The 20,049-nt window shown below is 45.6% G+C and overlaps 1 protein-coding gene across 3 annotated transcripts; it reads left to right on the top strand.

The window, feature by feature from the left end:
• Positions 1-184: 184 nt before the first annotated feature.
• Positions 185-15,833, top strand: GPR65 (G protein-coupled receptor 65). Of its 3 annotated transcripts, none has more exons than XM_075926751.2 (3): positions 185-312; positions 8,905-9,032; positions 9,550-15,833. In XM_075926751.2, the coding sequence occupies exon 3, from the start codon at positions 9,687-9,689 to the stop codon at positions 10,731-10,733; it is 1,047 nt and encodes a 348-aa protein (XP_075782866.2). In that variant the 5' UTR covers positions 185-312; positions 8,905-9,032; positions 9,550-9,686; the 3' UTR covers positions 10,734-15,833. The 3 variants fall into 3 exon arrangements, with proteins under 3 accessions (XP_075782866.2, XP_006112089.2, XP_075782867.2); XM_006112027.5 differs by having other exon boundaries at positions 8,905-9,071; XM_075926752.2 differs by lacking the exon at positions 8,905-9,032 and having other exon boundaries at positions 198-312.
• The last annotated feature ends 4,216 nt before the right edge of the window (positions 15,834-20,049 follow it).

Raw genomic sequence — 20,049 nt, 5'->3', positions numbered from 1 at the left:
GCACCCTGGCTTATTCAGTCATTTTGTTCACTTTCTTGCTGCCAAAAGGAGATTAATAAGGCAAAGTGGAAAACAAAAATTAATGCCTGAAAAGTAAGGCAGATTTTTTTTTAACAAATCTGAATACATTCATCCTGTCCATTGAGCTGTTTTCTCATTGGTGTAATCTCTACGAAACATGTGGGTTGCAGTTTCCTCTTTTCCTAATGTCACTCTTTACTGCAGCAGTTTTCTGTCTGAAGACCAGCTCCTGTTCACAATAATTATGGCATCAGAGTAAAAACTGCAACACTGGAATGCATGGCTTTCCAGGTAAGTCTAGAACTTTTAAGAAACCAGCAGGGACATAACTTTTACCAGCAGCATTATTCTTTAGTACAGCTCTTCTGCGGGTTCTCTTTTAATGTTATGCTGACAGCATCAGCAAGAACTACTAAACAATGAGACATATAGGGGTGTGGAGAAAGACTATCTAATGCTAATACCACATGTGTGAGAGGCTCAAGGTGGAAGAGTGGTGGATCATTTCAAAGAATGGGAGATTACTACTACACTATGCCAACCTGATTATTAAGATATTATGGTTGTTCTTTCAAAAGTTTACAGCTGAACATTGACTTATTACAGTTTGTAAACTTTAATATGCAGAAGAAAAATGCTGCTTTCCCTTTATTTTTTTAGTAGTTTGCCTTTAACACCATTGGGGAGGGGGGGAAATGTCACTGCTTCTGCTGCTTGATTGTGTATTTCAAAATGAGATCTATGGTTGACTGATCAGTTCATAACTCTAAAGTTCTACTCTATACAGCTTCTGTCACTATAATTTTGTCCCAGCATCATCATAGCTAAGGAGTTCCAGCAGCTCATCAGATTATTGTTCTTTATTATTTGTTTAATACCAACAATATGTGTATCTGTGTACTATATAAAACAAACAAAAAGTCTCTTTCCATAGAACTTACAAACTAACCAATAGACACAGAGAAAACAATTGGGGTTTTTTATTGCTTTGAGAAACAGTAAGCATATCTCAGAGATAACAGAAGTCTTTGTAGATTTCCTTGGCTCCATAATAAAGATAGATAACATTTGTATCAATTGTGAGTAAAATTTAACAATTCATGAAATAAGATGTTATTCATTTCAAGCATAGCGCACAAGAGATACCATACTCATATAGGAGGCATTTTAAGTGAACATTAAATATGGGCTTAAGCATAAAAATTCCCATAAAAATCTGGTTTTCAAACACCCGAAACTTTGTCCAGATACAGACTTGAATTTTTTAATCTAAAGATATGGACCACTTGCAAAGTTCAAATCAAGATTCAGATTAAGGAGGTGTTATTCTTAGAAGGTTTAATTTGGGTCTCTCTCATTTTAAGCATATAAAACAATACTGTTTTCAACATGGATTTGATAGAAAACAGACATTTCAGACCAACTTAATGCACCTACAACTTCTGACTGCTCTACTGCTGTTTTGCATAGTGCTACTGCAGCAGTAGCCCTCACAGATTTTCCAGCTTTTGCAACACAGTTCTCTAATCATTATCTTACCTGCAGAACCATTTATTTACAGCAGCATAGCACAGTATACTGAAAATTGCTTTTATCAATTAGTTGGATATTTTTTAATTAAAAAAGTGAAAAGCCTAGTGAAATGTGCCTCTTGCAGATGAGATTAAGCTCGTGGTTAGTGACAAAAGTAGGATTTGTTGAAATGAATACATAAGTCTTATAGTTCATAATACAAACCAGTATTCAGACTTTGCTTGGATTTTTTTGATTCCCAAAATTAAGGTATTCTCCAGTCTAAAAAAAATTCTTCCACTAAATTGAAATTACTAGTCTCTTTATGATTGTGATCAAATCAAAGGCTAATTTTGTGCTAATTCCATTGTTTTCAAATGGAGGTGTGCAAGGAGAAACTTTCAAGACTCCTTAGACAATGCTCTATGGATCTGAAATGCAGTGTTCAGGACAAACATATAATGGAAATGGGAGCTGTAGAGATACCAGAGCTGGGATAGACTTTTCTCTGGAATGATTAGAAGGCGGTCTTTACTAGCTTCTTTACATACTTCCCCAAAAGGATATATGATTAATCCACTTCTCCAGATGTTACTCAAGTATATTACTCCATATTTAATTTTCCCAGGCTATTCCTACAGCTGGTTTCTTATACTAGGGTACATCTAGACTACATGGCTCCATTGACGGAGCCATATAAAGTAGTTTACTCGGCATAGTCAAAGAAGCAGGGATTTAAATAATCCCCGCTTCTTTAAAACAAAAATGGCCGTCACGCTGAAATGAGATTTACTGGAGCGGTCAACAAAGGCTTCCCTTGTCGACCGCGCTGCGTCTAGACTGCCGCGCTGTGCCAGATCAGCTGATCGTCGGCACAGCAAGACGGCCATTTTTATTTTAATGAAGCGGGGATTATTTAAATCCCCGCTTCTTTGACTATGCCAAGTAAACTACTTTACATGGCTCCGTCGACAAGGCTATGCCTTGTGGGATGAGGTTTACCGGGGCGGTCGACAACTGCCTTTGATGTTGACCGCGGAGTGTTCAGACTAGCACACTGAGCCGACAAACAGCTGATCGGCTCAGCGCGGCAGCCATTTTAATTTAAATAAAGCGGCGATTATTTTCCTATGCCAGGTAGCCTAATCTACATGCCTCTGTCATCAGAGGCATGTAGTCTAGACATACCCTAGGATATGTCTACACTACAGATTTTTGTTGGAAAAACGGCCATTTTTCTGACAAAACTTGAGGAACGTCCACACTGCAATTGTATTCTTCCACAGGAAAACTGAAAGAACAGAGGAGTTTTTCTGGCATTGGTAATCCTCATTTTACGAGGAAGAAGCCTTTTTCCAAAAGAGCTCTTTTGCAAAAAGGCATGTATGGATGGGGAAGAGGGAGTTATTTCAGAAGAAGAGGAAAGAGGAAAAAGCACAGATTTGCTGGTGGCCATTCTGTCCATAGCAATCACAGCTTACATGTGAGAGAGTGTCCATTCAGTCTGGATGATCTCTTTCGGAAAAGCGCTTTTTTAATGCATTTTTGCAGTGTGGACACTCTCTTTTGGAAGAAGGTTTTTCGGAAGATCTCTTCCAAAAAAAGCTTCTTCCGAAAGAAGCCTGTAGTCTAGATGTAGCCTAAGTGACAACTCTGTGTATCTCTTCATCATCAAATTAGGTTTAAGTTGCAGGTGCAGAATGTGCTTTTGGTAAATTGAAATGGCACCTGCATTGTTTACTCATCAGACTAGATCTCAGTGCAAAAATAGTGCAATGGTAATAACTGCCTCTTAGATCCTACAAAATTTTGTGAAGCAAAAGGGGAAAACTTGTCGTCAGAGTGGAGGTGGAGTAACTGTCTGCTGAGTTCCAACAGCCAGATATAAGGCCCCCAAACAAACTCAGCATGGCTGTCCATGCTTTCCCTCTGGATGGAGTGACAGGGGTATGCTTGTGGGCCCTGCGGCCAGCTGGAATGCTGAGAGGGTGTAGGTATGAACTATGCTGCAGTTCTCTACAAACGTCATTAAAAGTTGAGCCCAAGGCTGTTGAACCTGGAGTCTGCAGCATCTGTGTTTGCTGCCTGAGATGCTTTGTTATGTCCTGGTGCATCTCCCTCTCCTTTTCCTGCTGGGACTCCTGGCCCTTTCAGCCGTCCACTTTTTCCTTCTCCACACAATCAGCAATGCTGACCCTCCAGACCTTGAGCTCAAGGTCTGATGCAGCATTTGTTTCAGAATCTCACAGAACACATCCTCCAGTGTCCTGTCTTTTCTCCTCCTTATCTGAGTCAGTTCTTCCACTGGTGCAGAAAGTCCCCATCAAAGCCACAACAGCTGTAACGACTGATAAAACAAAGGTACTTTTATCAGCATAGTAGGAATGAAAGGCAAAATTTAAGATGCAGCTCTCCCCCCTTCCCTTTCTCCCCTAAAGTGTTAGACAAAATGTGCTTATTGACATGCCTGCTTTGGAGTGCTTGTGCCCAGTGCCACTCTCAGCTCAAGCAGTGTGGAGTGTGACCTGCTGGGGTGAAAAACCAAATAGGGAATTTTTCAGTGGCATGAAACTGAGTATAGGCAATGGAACTGAATAGTGGCACCATGGTCCACAGGTAGTGTTAATTTCAGCCGATATCTCACTCCTGAGGCTAACAAAGGCAAAGGGAGCACAGTTGCTGCTGGTGCCCTGGATTTGCTTGGACCCATTTGCTGCCTTTTTAAAGCAATAGGTCCTGTCAAAGTTATTGCTGACTGGAATGGCCAAGTATCCTACATCAGAGGAAAAAATAAAGCCACCATCCCTAAAAACCTGTGGGAGAGAATTGTAGTCTATCCTCATGGAAGTTTCAAAGAGATCTCTCAGGAGGCTTAAAAGGACATTCCTGTGTACATAAACACACTGCTCTGCACAGTCCATCCTCTGTCCCCACTAACTCTAGAAAGGAAGGAAGAGCAGATAGCACTCTACCTCTGTTTGCTGAGTAGATAATACTCTACCTCTCCTAGTACTAATCAATTGATGAAAAAATCAATCACTGTGCTCTGCTAAGTTGTAGGAGCCATAACTGTAATGGGACATTTATTTACACATTTATTTACCCAAGCTTCGATTGCAAAACTAGCTGGATTAAAGTGGAGTCAAGAACAGCTCCTGATTTGCAGCACAGCTGGATCCCACTTATTTATCCCCAATAGTCCTCTTCCTCCTCCACCTCCTCTTCCTTGCTGTTCATGGCAGAAACCCGTGACTTGGGCTCCTTGGAAGAATTCATGGTGGCATGGTGGTGGGGTCACTACAAAGTATGGTATGCATCCCTTTTAGAAAGCTGCAGGTCTGCGGCTCAGCACCAGATCAATTGTTGGCCTTTGTGGTCTTCTGATAGTTTCTTGTCTTTCACTCAGCTCTGGGTACATCTAGACTGCAAGGCTATTTCAGGATTCCAGAGGTATCACAAAATAGCTACCCTGCATCCAAAGAACATGTCCGCTATTTTGAAATAATTTTTAAAATAGCGGACACGCTGTTTCATCATCCCTGTAAACTTCATTCCATGAGGAATAAGGGATGACTTGAAATAGTGCTTTATTTCAAAATTCAGTGCCATATAGACACGCCAATTTTTGAAATAGCCTATTTGGAAATAAAATCAAAATAAGAGACGCAATTTGCATAGCGCAAACTGCATATCTTATTTTTATTTTAGATTGCAGTCTAGACCTACCCTCTGCTGTGGATGACTGTTGTACCCCTTGTACTGCATTGCCCAAGCAATCTGCTCATAGATACTAATGCCACCAGCCCACCAGAATCCCACCACGCAACTGCTTCATGAGCTCTGTCGACCTTCAGGGTCCCATCGCCAATGGGCTCTGCAGCCTGTTGGCTCAGGGATCCAGGACAATGGCTCTGAAGGCTCCACTGTCACCCAGGGTTCTGCCACCAACCTGAGGCTCTGCTCCTGGCTCAGGCTGAGGACTCAGCAGCTGTCACCAGCTGCTCCCCCGCCTGGAGCAATGAAGGGCTAGGGTCATAGGCGTGCGCACAGGGTGTGCCAGGTGTGCCCAGGAACACCCTAATGTCTGGGGCCAGCCAGCAGCTGCTGAAGGAGTAGGGGGATTTGTGACGGAGCGCCACAGCCCCTCACTTTAAATTCCCTGCAGGCATCTACTGAGCACTGTGGGGCAGAGAGAGCGCATGCGCGGCATCCTCAAACACCGCACAACAGGTGAAAGGGGAAACACCGGGAGTTTTAAAACCCAGCAGCACAGCTCCAAAAGCAGCTGGGGCCCAACTACAGATGGCGGCCTGAGCCATTTTTGCAGCCCAGGCCCCACCCTACACCACCGCGTGGCACCCCTGGGGATGCCCCTGCCTGTCCCAGCAGCACCACCCGGCACCCGGCCTGGCAGTACTGCATGGCGCCCGGCCCGGCAGCACTGCGTGGCACCCCAGGGGCACCCCCGCGCGTCCCGGCAGCACCCGGCCCTGCAGCACTGCGCGGCGCCCCGCCCCCCCCCCCCCGGCCCTGCCGCTTGGACTGGCTCTGACTCCAGCCCTGCAAGCTGTAAAGCAGAAGCTGAAGGTAAGGACGGGGGGGGGAGGATAAGAGGAAGGGGTGGGAGAGGAAGGGGCTTTTGCGGTGGGGGAGGGTGGAGGAGGAAGAAAGGGGAAGAAGTTGAAGGGGCTTGTACAGAGGGGGAGGGGAGAGGGGGAAGAAAGGGGAAGGCACCAAAGGGACAGGGTAGAGGAGACACAAATGCTAGGGGGGAAGTGGAGACAATGAGGAAAAGGGCAGGAGGGGAGGTGTCAGTGGGAGGGGGGACAGGGTGATGCTCGAAGAGGAGAGGGTAAGGGCATTGGGTATTGAAGGGGGAGGTTCTGGGAGAAGGATTGACAGAAAGGGTAGGCATGAGGAAGGTGGGGTTGGAGCAAATCATGTGTGAGGGCAGAAGGGCATGAGGGGAATGGGGGCAAAGGGTGGTGAGGGGATGGGCATCAGGGAAAAAAGGGCAAAGGGGGCAGGGGCAGTGAGGGAAGGGGGAGGCACCAGGAGGAAGCAGGGGTAAGGGAAGGTGCAGGTGCCAGGGAATTCTGGGAGTGAAGCAGAAGGGCAGACACCTGCAGGGGAGGGACCAGCACCAGAGGGGAGAGGCGAGGGAGGTGTTAGAAGAGGAAAGGAGGAGGGGTAGCTCACATGATCAGAGTGGGGCTACCGGAGGAGTGGGCACAGAGGGGAGAGAAGGGCTGGTGGAGAGGGGTCAGGTCTCAGGAAGGCTGAAGGCAGTGAGAAGGGCAGGAATCAGGACAGCAGAGGAGGCTGAGGGGTTGGGGGGCAGCAGGAACCATAGGAGTAGATGGAGCAAGGGGAGGAGACATGGCAGCAGAGTGGAAAGGTAGATATTTATTAATAACTTGGGTGCCACAATGGCACATCCAAACAAGCCACATGAACTCAGTACTGGTGCACAACACAAAATTCATTCTGCTCATGGGAGGAAACTCTTAGAGGGAACACTTCCTCTAACTTCTCTGCCCCCTAGTTAATGTCACACACATTGGGTTAATGCAATTGCAGGATAGTTGCATGCAGGGGGAGGAGGAGAATTAATCCCTATTGGTAGGAGGATGGTGGGAAAAGTCCTGGGGGGGGTGTGTCACATAACACATTTTACTTTTGGTCATGTGCCCATCTTGCCTGGAGAGGGTTACCTCCAGAGACATGGCTAATGGGGGCCAGGGCCGTGGTTAACAGTGGTTAGGAGTGTGGCTAATGGGAGGTCAAAGTACATTTTAAAAAAATTCTTTAGGTGCACACTCTAATGAAATATGCTGCGCATGCCTGTGACTAGGGTTGACAACTCTCCTGGACCTGACAAACTGAGCACCATTGTGGCAAATGGCATCTGGTCAATCCAATCTGGGAGAGTTGTCAGTTATCAGAAGGGCATAAATAGATCGAGGGGGAAGGGCATAAGTCAACACCCTCTCCCTAAAAATTGTTCCAGTGCCACTGATGTTGGTATGAAGCACTTGTATCAGTAGGAGGTAAATTTACATGTAGACATATCCACAGCTAGGTTGATGTGAGGCAGCGTACACTGACCTACCTTTGTAGTAGAGACACAAGGGAATGTTATAAGCAGGAAGAAGGGGAATTTACACAAATTAAGATGATGAGATCTCATGATTTTTGCAAAGCACATATGTTCAATCTAGCTATGTCTAGACTGCAGAGGTTTTCCGGTATCCTAGAAAAACTCTGCTAAATCCAGGGAACGTGTCCACTTTTTCAGAACAGTTTCCAAAAAAGTGGGCACGTTCTTTCTGCATCCCTGTATTCCTCTCGGTGAGGAGGTTTACAAAAGAGGAGGTTTTTCTGAATTTTGGCTCTGTATAGGTCCTCTGTATTTGGTCCTGCCATGAGGGCAGGGACTGGACTTGATGACCTCTCGAGGTCCCTTCCAGTCCTAGTATTCTATGATTCTAGGTAGGCCACATTTCTGAAAATCTTCTTCTGAAATAAAAAATGTGGAAAAAGATATGCAAATTGTGGTTCACAATTTGCGTATCTTTTTCCAAAAAAAACTCTGCAGTCTAGATGTAGCCTCTGTAGGTATATCAGAACTGACTCCTTCATATACAGTCACAGGAATGGCCCACATCCCATGCTGTACTTCATAACACAGAAGGTGCAGCCCAGAAGAGTAAGGGCAGATTTGGTTTGCTTTAGGTGCCAAAATGGCCTCTGCAATAAGTCATTGAAGCCCCACAGAGCTTTTCCACAGCCCTAAATAGCCTGAGTGAAGAGTGTTCCAGCCCCCTCCCTGCTTTCCCTTATCCACTTCCTTGGTAAAACTCTAGGCTGGGGTTTTGTGTGTGTGTGGGGGGGGGGGGGTTTAGGGCTCGCTGTTCCATCCCTGCACAGGGGTATTCATGGGACTCTTTCTATCCCTGCTAAGGCCCTTGTCACCTCTTGAGTGGTATAAAGGGTCTTTACTGAGGACAGGATCAGACCCATTCTCTTTGTACATGGAGAATAAATGAAATGAAGGTAGGCTGGTTCACACAGATGACCCATATTGGTAATCATTTTTTAAAAAGATGAAAATGAGAACAGGAGAAATTCATCATGGTGGGAATCTCAGCAGTGAGGGGCATACTGGTAACATGGGGTAGTACTGTCCATGATAATAGGAACAGCTGTACCTATTATTTAAAAGACCCCTCTGATCTCTCTCTGAAATTATGCCAGCAATTCAAGCCTGATTTGATGTTGCTAGTACATTTGCTATAGGCTTAATCCAAAGCCCACTGATGTAAATGGCAATCCATTTTTTAAATAAAAAAATGCACTTATTTCATGTAGGCAATATGACAGATGGGATTTCTCAGAAGGGATTTGAAGAGCGAAAGGTGCTGGTTTCATGAATGGGAATTGGAAGATTGTCCCGTGCATTAGGACGGCAGATACTGTGATCTTGGAATTAATTGAAGGTGCAGAATTTATACTGACCTCATGAAATTGACCTCACAGTAAGTCTGCTAGTTATTTAATATTGCTTTGCAGAAAACACAGAATGGCTTTAAAGTATCCAGAGAAGGCCAGTGAAAAATCCTGTCTGCCCATGAGAACTTTCTACTAATTTGAAGCTGGTGCTATCTGTGCTAGCCACCTCCTTGATCTGCTGTGTCAGGGGAAGGAAGGGATATGTCAAGGACATTATTACAAGGGTGGGACATGGGTGGGCCAAAGAGAGGAGGGGACACTGCACAGAAGCCTCCACTGTGCCTGTTCCTCTACTGGCAGAAGTTGGGGGCAGCCCCTGTATAGACTTATTTGTTCCAGAGCTAGACAGCTTTGAATCAGAAAACAGCAACTGGCCCCTATGTGAATCAAGCCCTGTGAGTCTAGCTCTTTGACTCCTGCTTGGAGTGTTCGAAGGCCACTATATTTTTGCATACTGGGTTCACTGAATGCTCAACCAAATGACATTTTTTTCCCTCGCAACAGAAGGAAGTTCCAGTACACTGGATGGGATCTTTGTCACCGTTCCCTGGGGAATTAGCAAAAGAAAGTGAGCCATAAGACTACAGAGCTTGCTAGTATCCAGGCTGGAATTAACTCAAAGACTGCTTTAATAAGGAGATATGACTATAAATATGGTATGCATTGAAGAGCACAATCTGGATCAGAACTTGTTTCCATTTGTTTACATCATTGTGTTTGTGATCAGTATTCCTGTCAATTGTGCATCCCTCTGTGTATCTTGTATACAAGTGAGGAAAAAAAACGAGTTAGCGATATACCTCTTCAGTTTATCCTTAGCTGACCTCCTATACTCTCTGACCTTGCCTCTGTGGATTGATTACACTTGGCGTGGAGATAATTGGCAATTTGCTCCTTGGCTTTGCCAGATTTCCGCCTTCCTTATGTATATGAATTTGTATACTAGTGCTGCCTTCCTCACCTGCATCTCCCTTAATCGATATCTGGCATTAGTTTACCCTCTCAGATTTCAACACTTGCGCACAAGAAGATTTGCCTTGCTTGTTAGTATCTTTGTTTGGATTTTGGAAACCAGCGTGAACTGTATAATTCTGGTGAAGAAAGATACATTTACAGAAGTTTGCAATTCCACTAAACATCTCCTATGTTATGAGAAACATCCTTTAGAATATTGGCAAGCCATAGAAAACATCTTCCGGACCTGTTCAGGATACATGATCCCTTTGGCAGTCATGCTGTTTTGCTACCAACAAATCTACCAAGCTGTGAAGCATAATCAAGCCACAGAAGACAGAGAAAAAAAGAAAATCAAGAAGCTGCTATTGAGCATCACCATTACTTTCTTCTTTTGCTTCACTCCCTACCATGTTGTGTTGCTGGTTCGCAGCATCACTGAGTCAGACTTTAGCCAATCTGCCAGTGTGCTTAATGAGACAAACAGTAGCCAATCTGCCAGTATGTTTAAGGCTTATAGAATCACACAGGCCTTAACGAGTCTCAATTGTATTGCTGACCCAATACTGTACTGCTTTGTGAGCGAAACTGGGCAAAAGGATATCCTGAACATGCTCAAGTGCTGCTTTGGTGTGCGGCAATCTGAGTTACAGCAGCCAAAAGATATCACTATGACTAGTAGCATTACAAAGAATGCTTCAGTAGTGACAATGAAGTTAGCAACAGACCTTTAGGTGAAAATGAACCTTTGCAATTTGCCCCAATACAGTGAACCGTGAAAGAAATATATAATTGATGAAACAGGCCGAATTCTTTCCTTATATTTACATCCAAGAAACACCACTCAAACTGTATAGTATCAAAATAATATGAAATCAGTGGAGTTGCCTAGGTGTAACTGAGAGCAAAATACAGCCATTATATTTTATTGCTTTGACTATAAAGAGCAAGTGTATGGTCTAGTGATTTAAAGGTGGTGGATGGGAGATAGGATCAGGACTGGCTTGTGAGCAATGTGAGTGGGGGCTTCGCTCTGAGCCCCCCGTAAAGGGCAGGGCTTCAGATGAAAGGGATGGGACTAGGGAGCAGTCAGCTCTCAGTGCCGCCTGGAACTCTGGCAGAGATTTAAAGGGCCCAGGCTCCAGTAGCTGCTGCCCCATTGATGGTACTGGTTAGGACTCATGGGTTTTATTACTGAAAGATCTAACAAGGATTCATTGTGAGACCAGGGCAAGTCACTGAAATCAGTGAAATTGCACCAGCATGGAACTGTCATTGTCCTAACCGGTGAAAAGCAAATGCAGAAATCAAACAGGAATAAAGATTGTAGCTCATCCTGTGCTGTGAGGCTGATAATTTAACTAAGTGGCCCCCACAAAATTGGCCCTTTTGTCTTATTCTATACACCTTCAACCAGGCATGCATGCTCTCACAAAGAAAAAGTCAGAAACATTAGAAATCTATTTGCCTTCCAATTTTAATATACATATGAAGATTGTGGGGAAGGGATCCTATCATGGGATTTTTTTAAATACCTGGTCTTTTGATACAAACCATATTTCAAAGGCAAAAAGCTTATGAATTCCAGGGATAAATCTTACAATTATGACTGGAATTATACTGCCATAGCCAGACAGAGTATCACTGTACAGGGAACTCATTCTTGCCAACCTTCTAATGTGATGGTGCAATTTTAACAAGGTTTCTAGGAGCCCCCAATGTCTTCAGCAACCTTTTAAACTGATGTAAATTTACACAGGCTTGCCAAAAACCAAACTTGTCTGCTTTCACTTTTGTTAATATATCTGCTCTCCCCTTTTGAGATGGTTTTATTATAATTGGAAGATTCAGCTTCAGATTCTTAAAAGTTAATTATTCTTGAAACACACGTAGAACTCACCTTGGTGCAACTCTGTTGGAATTATTCCTTCCTTACAGTGTGGTTCAGTGTCTCCAGGACACAAAGAGGCACAGAAATAGAGACATAGCACAAGAAAAGCTTCAACTGCTAATCCTCATGCTATTCTTCTCTTGGGGTTAAAATAATACAGGGCCAGACTATGCTCGTGGTTATAATGTAGTAAAGCCAGTGTAACTGGGTTTACACCAGTTCACTGAGAATCGATATTTGTCCACAATACAGACTTCAGTGTTGGCAGTCTGGACAAAAAAAAGTAAAAAAAACCCTTTAAAAAAACTATACAAAAACCTGAATCTAGCAGTAACCTGTGGAACAGGTACTAACTATGGACTTGGCTCCATGTTGTGCTGAGAGCCTCCTGTGACATCTACCTGAAGGTGATATTTTTTAGATCTCAGAAAACAGGAGATATTGTATTAAAAAAAATCACCCCAAAACCAATAACTTCACTTTTTGACTGACAATTTTTAATCATTTGGTTTTGCAGCAACATCAACAACAACAGAGAGAAAAAAATTGCACAGAAAGCAATGTCAGCTCCAAACTAAACAAATACAATTTTTTCAGTCTTCTCTCATGTTTTCTAGATCTTTACTACTTTTTGTTGCTTTTCTCTGGACTTTCTCCAATTTGTCCACATCTTTCCTGAAATTTGATTGATCAATCAATAGATCGATAGATCAGTAGATAGATAGATAGGGACTTGGGCCCCAAAAAGCTGTCTGGGGGTGGGTCTTCATCTTAGCATCTGTTCCACAATTTCTTTTTGCATTTCAATTTGATTCTTCCACCATAACTTTCTTTTAACTTTTTAAGTTGTGGGTATGATTTTACAATTGATAAGAAAAGGACAGTATAGTGCAGGAAGCAGCACTGTCCATTGCTTCATCAAAGTGCTCAGAGCTGGCATGGGAACATGATGGGTTTCATAAGTGAACAAGAAATTTCATCACCCTGCAAGAATTAAAAAACCTCCACTGTATTTGCAATGATGTGCATAGTTTTGAACAAATATCAGCGGCTGACTTCTGAAAAGATCAGCTATAGTATTAAAACAGTATTAATAGTATTAAGAAGTACTGTTCTTTTGTTATTGTCCAGCTTTATAAGTTGCTATCTGAAAGAGAACAGCCTTGCTGCAATGCCTTAGCCTGTAAACAAATTTCAGTGCATATTGGAAAAGGTTAGAAAAGGGAAAGCCACTGTAACACTCATTTGGCAGCAAGGCAGCACCATGTTGGTTGCAGCATGGAGTAGTATTCCAGTGGGATTCGGTTCTGGTTTTAGCCTTCCTGTCTCTCACTTGGAAAGTCACCAAAGCCCTAATCCAGCGCCGAGTTCTGCACAGGTGAATCTCTGCATTCACATGGAGTCCCACTGACTTCACCATGGTGCTTCCCAAGGGCAGGTGGCCTGCCCCTGTAGGTCTCAGTGCAAGATCTCCATGCCTCTGTTTGCTCATCTGTAAAATGCTGGAAATGAGTCTCCCCATGCTTTTTCAAAGTGCTTTGCAATGGACAGCACATTATAATCATTCTGTTGTTGTAAATGTAATTCTTGTGTTATATTTTTTAAAGGGTGGGGAAACAAAACAACGTCAGCCTAAACTTAGCCAAATTTAGCTTTGGAATAAATAGACACATCTATTCAGTGGAGTTAGAGCCAAACTCCTTACAACAGGGTTGCTAACGGGAGGGACAAAAGGGGCAGTTGCCCCAGGGTCTACTGATTTAAAAAAGTCAGGGGTTCTGTGCTGTCACCACTGCTACTGCAACAGCAGCATCCAGAGCTCTGGGCCATTTAAAATCATCACCAGAGTCCCATGCAGTGCTGTCCACCTGGCAATGAGGGCTGGCTGCCCTTAGCCTTGCCCCTTCTTCCCAAGGCCCCACCCCTACAGGGCCTGGAGCAGAGCTCCTGCTCACATTGTATAGAGCCCAGCAAAGTCTGTCCTCAGCCCTGCTTTACAATAAGCCTGAATTGACCCTTAGCTTTTACAAGCCTTTAATTTCCCCCAAAGCGCAGCCTAAGGGCTTTATCCAGTGCTACTTGCATAGTCACGAGTATATGTTTTTACAGAATGACCTCCAAAATTGATTAAATTTTCCAAGTTCTTTTGGAGCTATTTGGAAATAAAGAAAAGATGCAACTGTGCTTAAAGTAGGCATAGGTTTTTGGGGATTTTTAAGGGAGCCCGCAGAACTCAGGAATCCAATTGCCACTGAATTTCAATAGGATTTGGGTGCCTAATTCCCTTAGGAACCTGCTTTGTTGACAGTCACAGTGTCTTTTCCTAAGACTGACTTCCAGCTCCAAAGGCGCTTTGGAAGGTGAAGAATGCAATGTGTTATACCTAAACATCATTGATGTATTTGTCTAATAGTATTACAAGCTAAAAAAATGTATCGGGAGAGAAAATGCATTTTTCTACTTTATTCAATGTCTCTAAGTTTGTTCACCTTAGATATGGCAAGTTGGCCTGGGGAGCTTTCACATGGCAATCTAGGGGTGGGTAATGTTGTTTATATTTACATAAGATTAAATGCCAATATAGAAACAACTAAGAGAAAAATCCTCCCCCAGGACACACACACTGCATACTTCGTACCCATTCCACAGATTTTTCTTCTTCTAACCACCTGTATGGGGGCCACTCTACCAGTTCTTCTCTTTTCCATTCTGTCTCAAAGCAGTTTCTCAGAAATTCTGCGCCTAGTCGAGTCCTTGTGTATAACATCCATCCATCTAGTTTTGGGTCTTCCAGATTTCTCTTACCCTTCACTTCTAAGTTCAACACCTGTTTCCTATATATTGTTCTGATCATCTTTTCAGATAACCAAACCATCTAATACTGAGAGAATTCAGGCTTTCTGTAATTGCTATCACCTTCATGCTTCCCTTCATTCATTCATTCCAAACATGGTCCATCCTTAACTCCAAGCATTCATGTTAACTATACTTACCCAGACTGCAGACTGCTATTGCACATTCTTCATTAGGCTGCTGATGGCAGTGAATTCACAGAATAAGTGCAAATCCAAGTGGATAATTTTATCTTAAGCAGGGAAATTCCTCCTAATAGACAAAAGGCCCATAAAATTACAAGGCAGAACAATGAAGTGGGCTGAATACAGGGTAAAGAATGAGCAATGTATGAATTCTAATCTCAGTTATTTTAGAGAGACTTGGACATAGCTTTGGCGCATGTGACATTGATAATACATGGTCTCAGATAAGTCACTGAACTGAACTTTTCTTCATCTCGGTTTCCCAAGCTTCTGCCTAAGACAGGGCTGGCCTTACCATGAGGCGAACTGAGGCAGCCCCCTCAGGTGCCAGACTGTGGGGCGGGGGGGGGGGGGGGCAGCACTAGGACACAGAGTGTAGAAAATTGTGTCTGCTGATGATGCATATGTATTCTCTTTTCTCTAGAGTAGAACAGGAAGAAGGCTGAATTGAGACCTTTCAAAGTTTTGGCCCAAGCAATGGGGTATAGAGGCATCATTAGAGCTCCCCACCTCAGGTGCCAAAATGTTGTGGGCTGGCCCTGGCCTAAGACTGCTAATGCTCACAAGGTGTGTGACTGCTGAGGAACAGTGAGTTAACATTTGCACTGCACTTTGAAGCTGTCAGTGTAAGTAGCAGTCAAACTGTTTGCACGATAATCTCAGAGTTATTTTTGTACATCAGTAATTCACTGAGGGTAGACCCATTGTCCCAACAGCCCAGGTATAAAGATACTAGCAGAAATACCCGACATTGCTCTGGTCTTTAAGCGAAATAATTTTTTGTGTGTTTGTTTGGAAAATAAAAGGAAAATGTACATGTTTTATGTAAATAATTGTATTTTTCAAAAATAAAGGAAAAATAAGTTTGTATTAATAAAAGAAGGAAAGAGATTCAAACTTTACCTAGAAGAGCTTCTTGGTAGACAGTATTTGAAGTTTTTCTGTCTTCTGGTAGAATACAAAGGAGGTTGGGATGCAGGAGTGACGGCAGGGAGGTGAGAGGTTTCAGGGTCTGGACTGAGGGCGAGAGGTTTCAGGGGCTGGACTGAGGCTCAGCATTTGCTGTGGGTGGCTCAGGGGAGAGAGTGTTTGTACAGGACACAGTGCAGGGAGTCCAGGGCAGGGAGCTGAGAGGCAGTGTGGAGGAAATTTACGGGGGCCATCCAGGGCAGCAAGGGTGGCACTGCTGTGGCAACGTCTCCTCCCAGGGGGCCAGGGCTGTGGTCTCCAAGTGGCGGCTTCTCTTGAGGGCAGGGCTGGATTAAGGGGGGGGGCTAGCCAGGCAGCTGCCCGGGGTGCTAACCTATGGGGGACCTCCGATTGCAGCTGTAAGGTGCACAGCGGGGGGCGGTGCCGCGTGTGCGCCGTGCGCCCAGGGCACAGCCACACATGCATCGTGCGCCTGCTGCCCAGGGCGCAAGTGTGGCTCGAACCGGCCCTGCCTGAGGGCAGGGGCTGCACAGGCCGTCCCCAGCCTCTAGCTGCACTCCCAGTAGGGATTTAAGCGATTAATCGACTAGTCAACTATCCAATAAGCAGAAGCTTATCGGATAGACAACACACTAGTCGACTAGTTGCTTCCCCCCAACACCTCTATCAGAAAGAGGTGGCAGGGGGAGGGGAGAAGAGGAGGAGGTGCTAGAGGAAGCTGGCTTAAAAGCCAGTTCCCCCCAGTTCTGTGGGAGGGAGCAGGGGCACAGTAGCCGACAACTTTGAAATGTCCAAGAGCCCCAGTGGGGACACTTGTACATTTCAAAGATTGAAACGCTGCCTGGAGACGAGGGCCAGTAGGGAGTCTCCTGCTCACCTGGGCTCCACATGGTGTTTCAATCTTTGAAATGCACAAGAGCCCCAGTGGGGGTTCTTGTACATTTCAAATTGGAAGTGCCGCAAGGAGCCTGGGGCCCCATGGGATTCTGAGGCCCCCGCTGGCCCCAGGCTCCACAAGGCATTTCAGTCTTTGCAATGCACAAGAACCCCTGCTGGGGCTCTTGTACATTTCAAAGGCGGAATGTGGAAGTCGTTATCGATACGAATTTCAAAAGCAGAATGTGGAAATCTCATCAACTATTTGATTAGTTAATTAATTGAAATTTAACATCCCTACCCCCCAGCCTGTCCAAGGGAATGGGGCTCCGGAGCCTGGCATCAGCTTCCATCTGCCTCCCCTTCCTGCAGTTGACCCAGCAGGGGCAAGATTCTGGGACTGGCCCTGGCTTCCAGCTGCCCCTCCCTCCACCACACCCTGCAGCTTGTCTGGAGGGGAGGGGGTGAGGCTCCGGGGAGCAGCTGCAGCCTCCAACTGCTCCACTCTGGGCCCTGCAGCTACTGGGCGGGGGGGGACGCTGACCCCAGCCTCCAGTTATAGTCTGTCCATTGGTGGTGGTGGGAAAATCTGTGGGTGACCCTGGCTTTCAGCTCCCTCTCCCTGCCCTGCAGCCTGTCCAGGGGCAACGGGAAGGCTCCAGGGGCTCACCCCAGCCTCCAGCTGCCCTCCCCGGCCTCCAGCTGCTCCCCTTCCCTGTCCTGCAGCTTGTCTGGGGTTGGACCATGGTTCCTAGCCCCAGCTGTCCTTGGGAGGAGGCTCTCCTTCAGGTGAGGCTGGGCCTAGTTCTTGTCCTCTGCTCAGGGCTGGGATGGGAGGTGCAGGGAGATGTAAATTAGGGTAAGAGAAAGCTGAACACCAAATTTCGTGGTCTTACGTCTTACCATTTAGGAGGAGTTCTTGAACAAATGGATTCGCAGATAGACACATGACAAACTCTCTAAGGGTATGTCTACACAGCAAAGTTATTTCGAAATAACAGCCGTTATTTCGAAATAACTTTACTGGCGTCTACGCAGCCAAACCGCTATTTCAAAATTAATTCTAAATAACGGAGTGCTTATTTCGAATTTGGTAAACCTCATTCTCCAAGGAATAATGCCAAATTTGAGATAGCTATTTCAAAATAAGTGCTGTGTAGACATTTATATCGAAATAGGGGGCCTCCAGCTTTCCCAGGATGCCCCAGTGGCCACTCCAGCCTCAACCAAGAACACTCCTCTCTCTCCCCCCTCCCCAGAGCCCTTAAAGAGGTTGGATCTGGCCACAGTTCCTGTGCCAGCTCCAAGCCTGCCAGCCCAGAGCCAGCAGTCAATGCCCCTGACCCAATGGCCCCAAACACGAGCCAGCAAGCCACTGGCAGCCAGCCCTCCACCACTCCCCAGGAACAGTCTGCCAGCTCCCAGGAGCCTGCCAGAGTCCAGAGAAGGCGAGCGCCTTCCTGGTCCAGGGTGGAGATCATGGACATTAATCAGGTTTTGGGGGATGCCCCCAACGTCCATGATCTCCACAGTAGATGGAGGAACACAGCCGTCTATGGCAGGATAGCTGCCAATCTGGTCACCAAAGGCCACATGCGAACCCAGGAACAGGTTTGCATGAAAATCAAGTTGGTCCGGTGAGACCCCCCCCAACCCTGAGCCCTGAGCCTCCCCTCCCCCTTCTTCCCCTTGCTTCCCCCTTCCAGCTCCCTCCTCCCAGGTTTCCCCCTCCCCTCTCCCACCCTGTCTTCTCCCCTCTCCCACCTCCTTTCCCCAGTCTCACCAGAGTTTCATCCCCACACCCCAGTTTTGTTAAATAAAGAGAGTTTGTGTTCATGAAAATACATGTATTTTATTTGACATCCGGAAGGGGGGTTAGGGAGGGGTAAGTGGAAGGACGTGAGGGAGGAATGAGGCACAAGCCCCCAGTGGGGCAGACCAGGGAGGCTCTTAGTGCTCCTCAGGTTGGAAGCTCTCCCACAGGGCCTTCTGGATTCTGACAGCCCTCTGATGGACCTCCCGGATGGCAGCCTGCAGAAAGTGCAGCCAGGCTCACAGCAAAGCATCCACGAGAAGCACCACAGTGCCCAGGGTAGCCCTGGCTCCATGCTGCAGAGTGCTGTGGTGTCCCGAGTGAGAGCAACCAGAGTACGCAAAGACAAAATGCTGAGAACCAGCTTATTGCATATGTCCAGGAAGTGGTCCCTTTAATCACAGGCCTCAGATAGCCTCAGGCAGCAGCCACACAAAGTAACTCCTGACCTGATGCCCTGCCGGTCCTGGTTCCATCCGGCCTTAAATGCGATTCAGCGTCCACTCAGTGTGGACGCACAATTTCGAAACAGCAAAATGCTATTTCGAAATGCATTTTATGTGTAGACGCGTTATTTTGAAATTAAATCTTTTGAAATAAGATATTTCGAAATAACTCTGTAGTGTAGATATACCCAAATATATAGAGAGATATAACTCGAGTGCTATGTGAGTGATAAATTTTTCAGGTAATTAGGTCATATAGTTTATAAACAGTCTTCATAATAGTTTAGAAGTCACCTGGCTCACACTTAAGAATATAGAGCCTGGTTCTCCTCTCTGCTCACAGCATTGTAGAGACTTTGAATTCAGGTGAGTTATTCTAGATTTATGTTGGTGTGCATGCAAAACGAATCAGGCCAATAGCTTTTATTTTCAAAGTTGCCCTTCCATTAACTTCCCCCCGCAGTATGAAGGACAATAGTCTTTAGCCTCCGTTTCCCACCCTGTGGTGTAAAAGTCCAGTGGATGAATGTCCCTTTAACACACCACACCCCTTTCCCTCTGCTACACACTAGTCACAGTTGGTTGTCTGCAGTCAGCAAGATCCTAGAATTCAGAGGTGCATTCATGTGGGTTCACTTCTGTCTTCTGAAAGGGGAATTAAGCAAAGCCTCTGCTGCTGCAACCGCTGCTCTCACCACTACTGCTGCCCTGTTATCACTTCTGCTTCTGCTCACCATGGTCTCTGTCATGGCTTGCCACTTGTGGCTGCCGCTGCAGCTGCCTCTAGCTGCAATGCCATGTGCTGAGGTTCCACTACTTAGCCCACATCTTAGTGACTTCAGTTCTTAATGATTTCACTGGGTGGTGGGAACACCCACTTTTGCTCAACACTGTCCCCACAGCAGAGCTCGGTCTCCACTCTTAGACTTGCTTACCAGTCATTTCAGCTCTTGTGGTCACTGACTAGGACCGTGGTCCCCAACACGGTGCCCGCAGGCGCCATCGCGCCCGCGGGGGCATTTGTCTGCACCCGCCAAGTGCTCAGGGCTGGTCTGG

Source organism: Pelodiscus sinensis, chromosome 5, assembly GCF_052426305.1.
Source record: "Pelodiscus sinensis isolate ZL-2025 chromosome 5, ASM5242630v1, whole genome shotgun sequence".
Taxonomy (NCBI): domain Eukaryota; kingdom Metazoa; phylum Chordata; order Testudines; family Trionychidae; genus Pelodiscus; species Pelodiscus sinensis.
The sequence above is the reverse complement of the archived record's forward strand: the minus strand, read 5'-3'. Positions and strand labels throughout refer to the sequence as shown.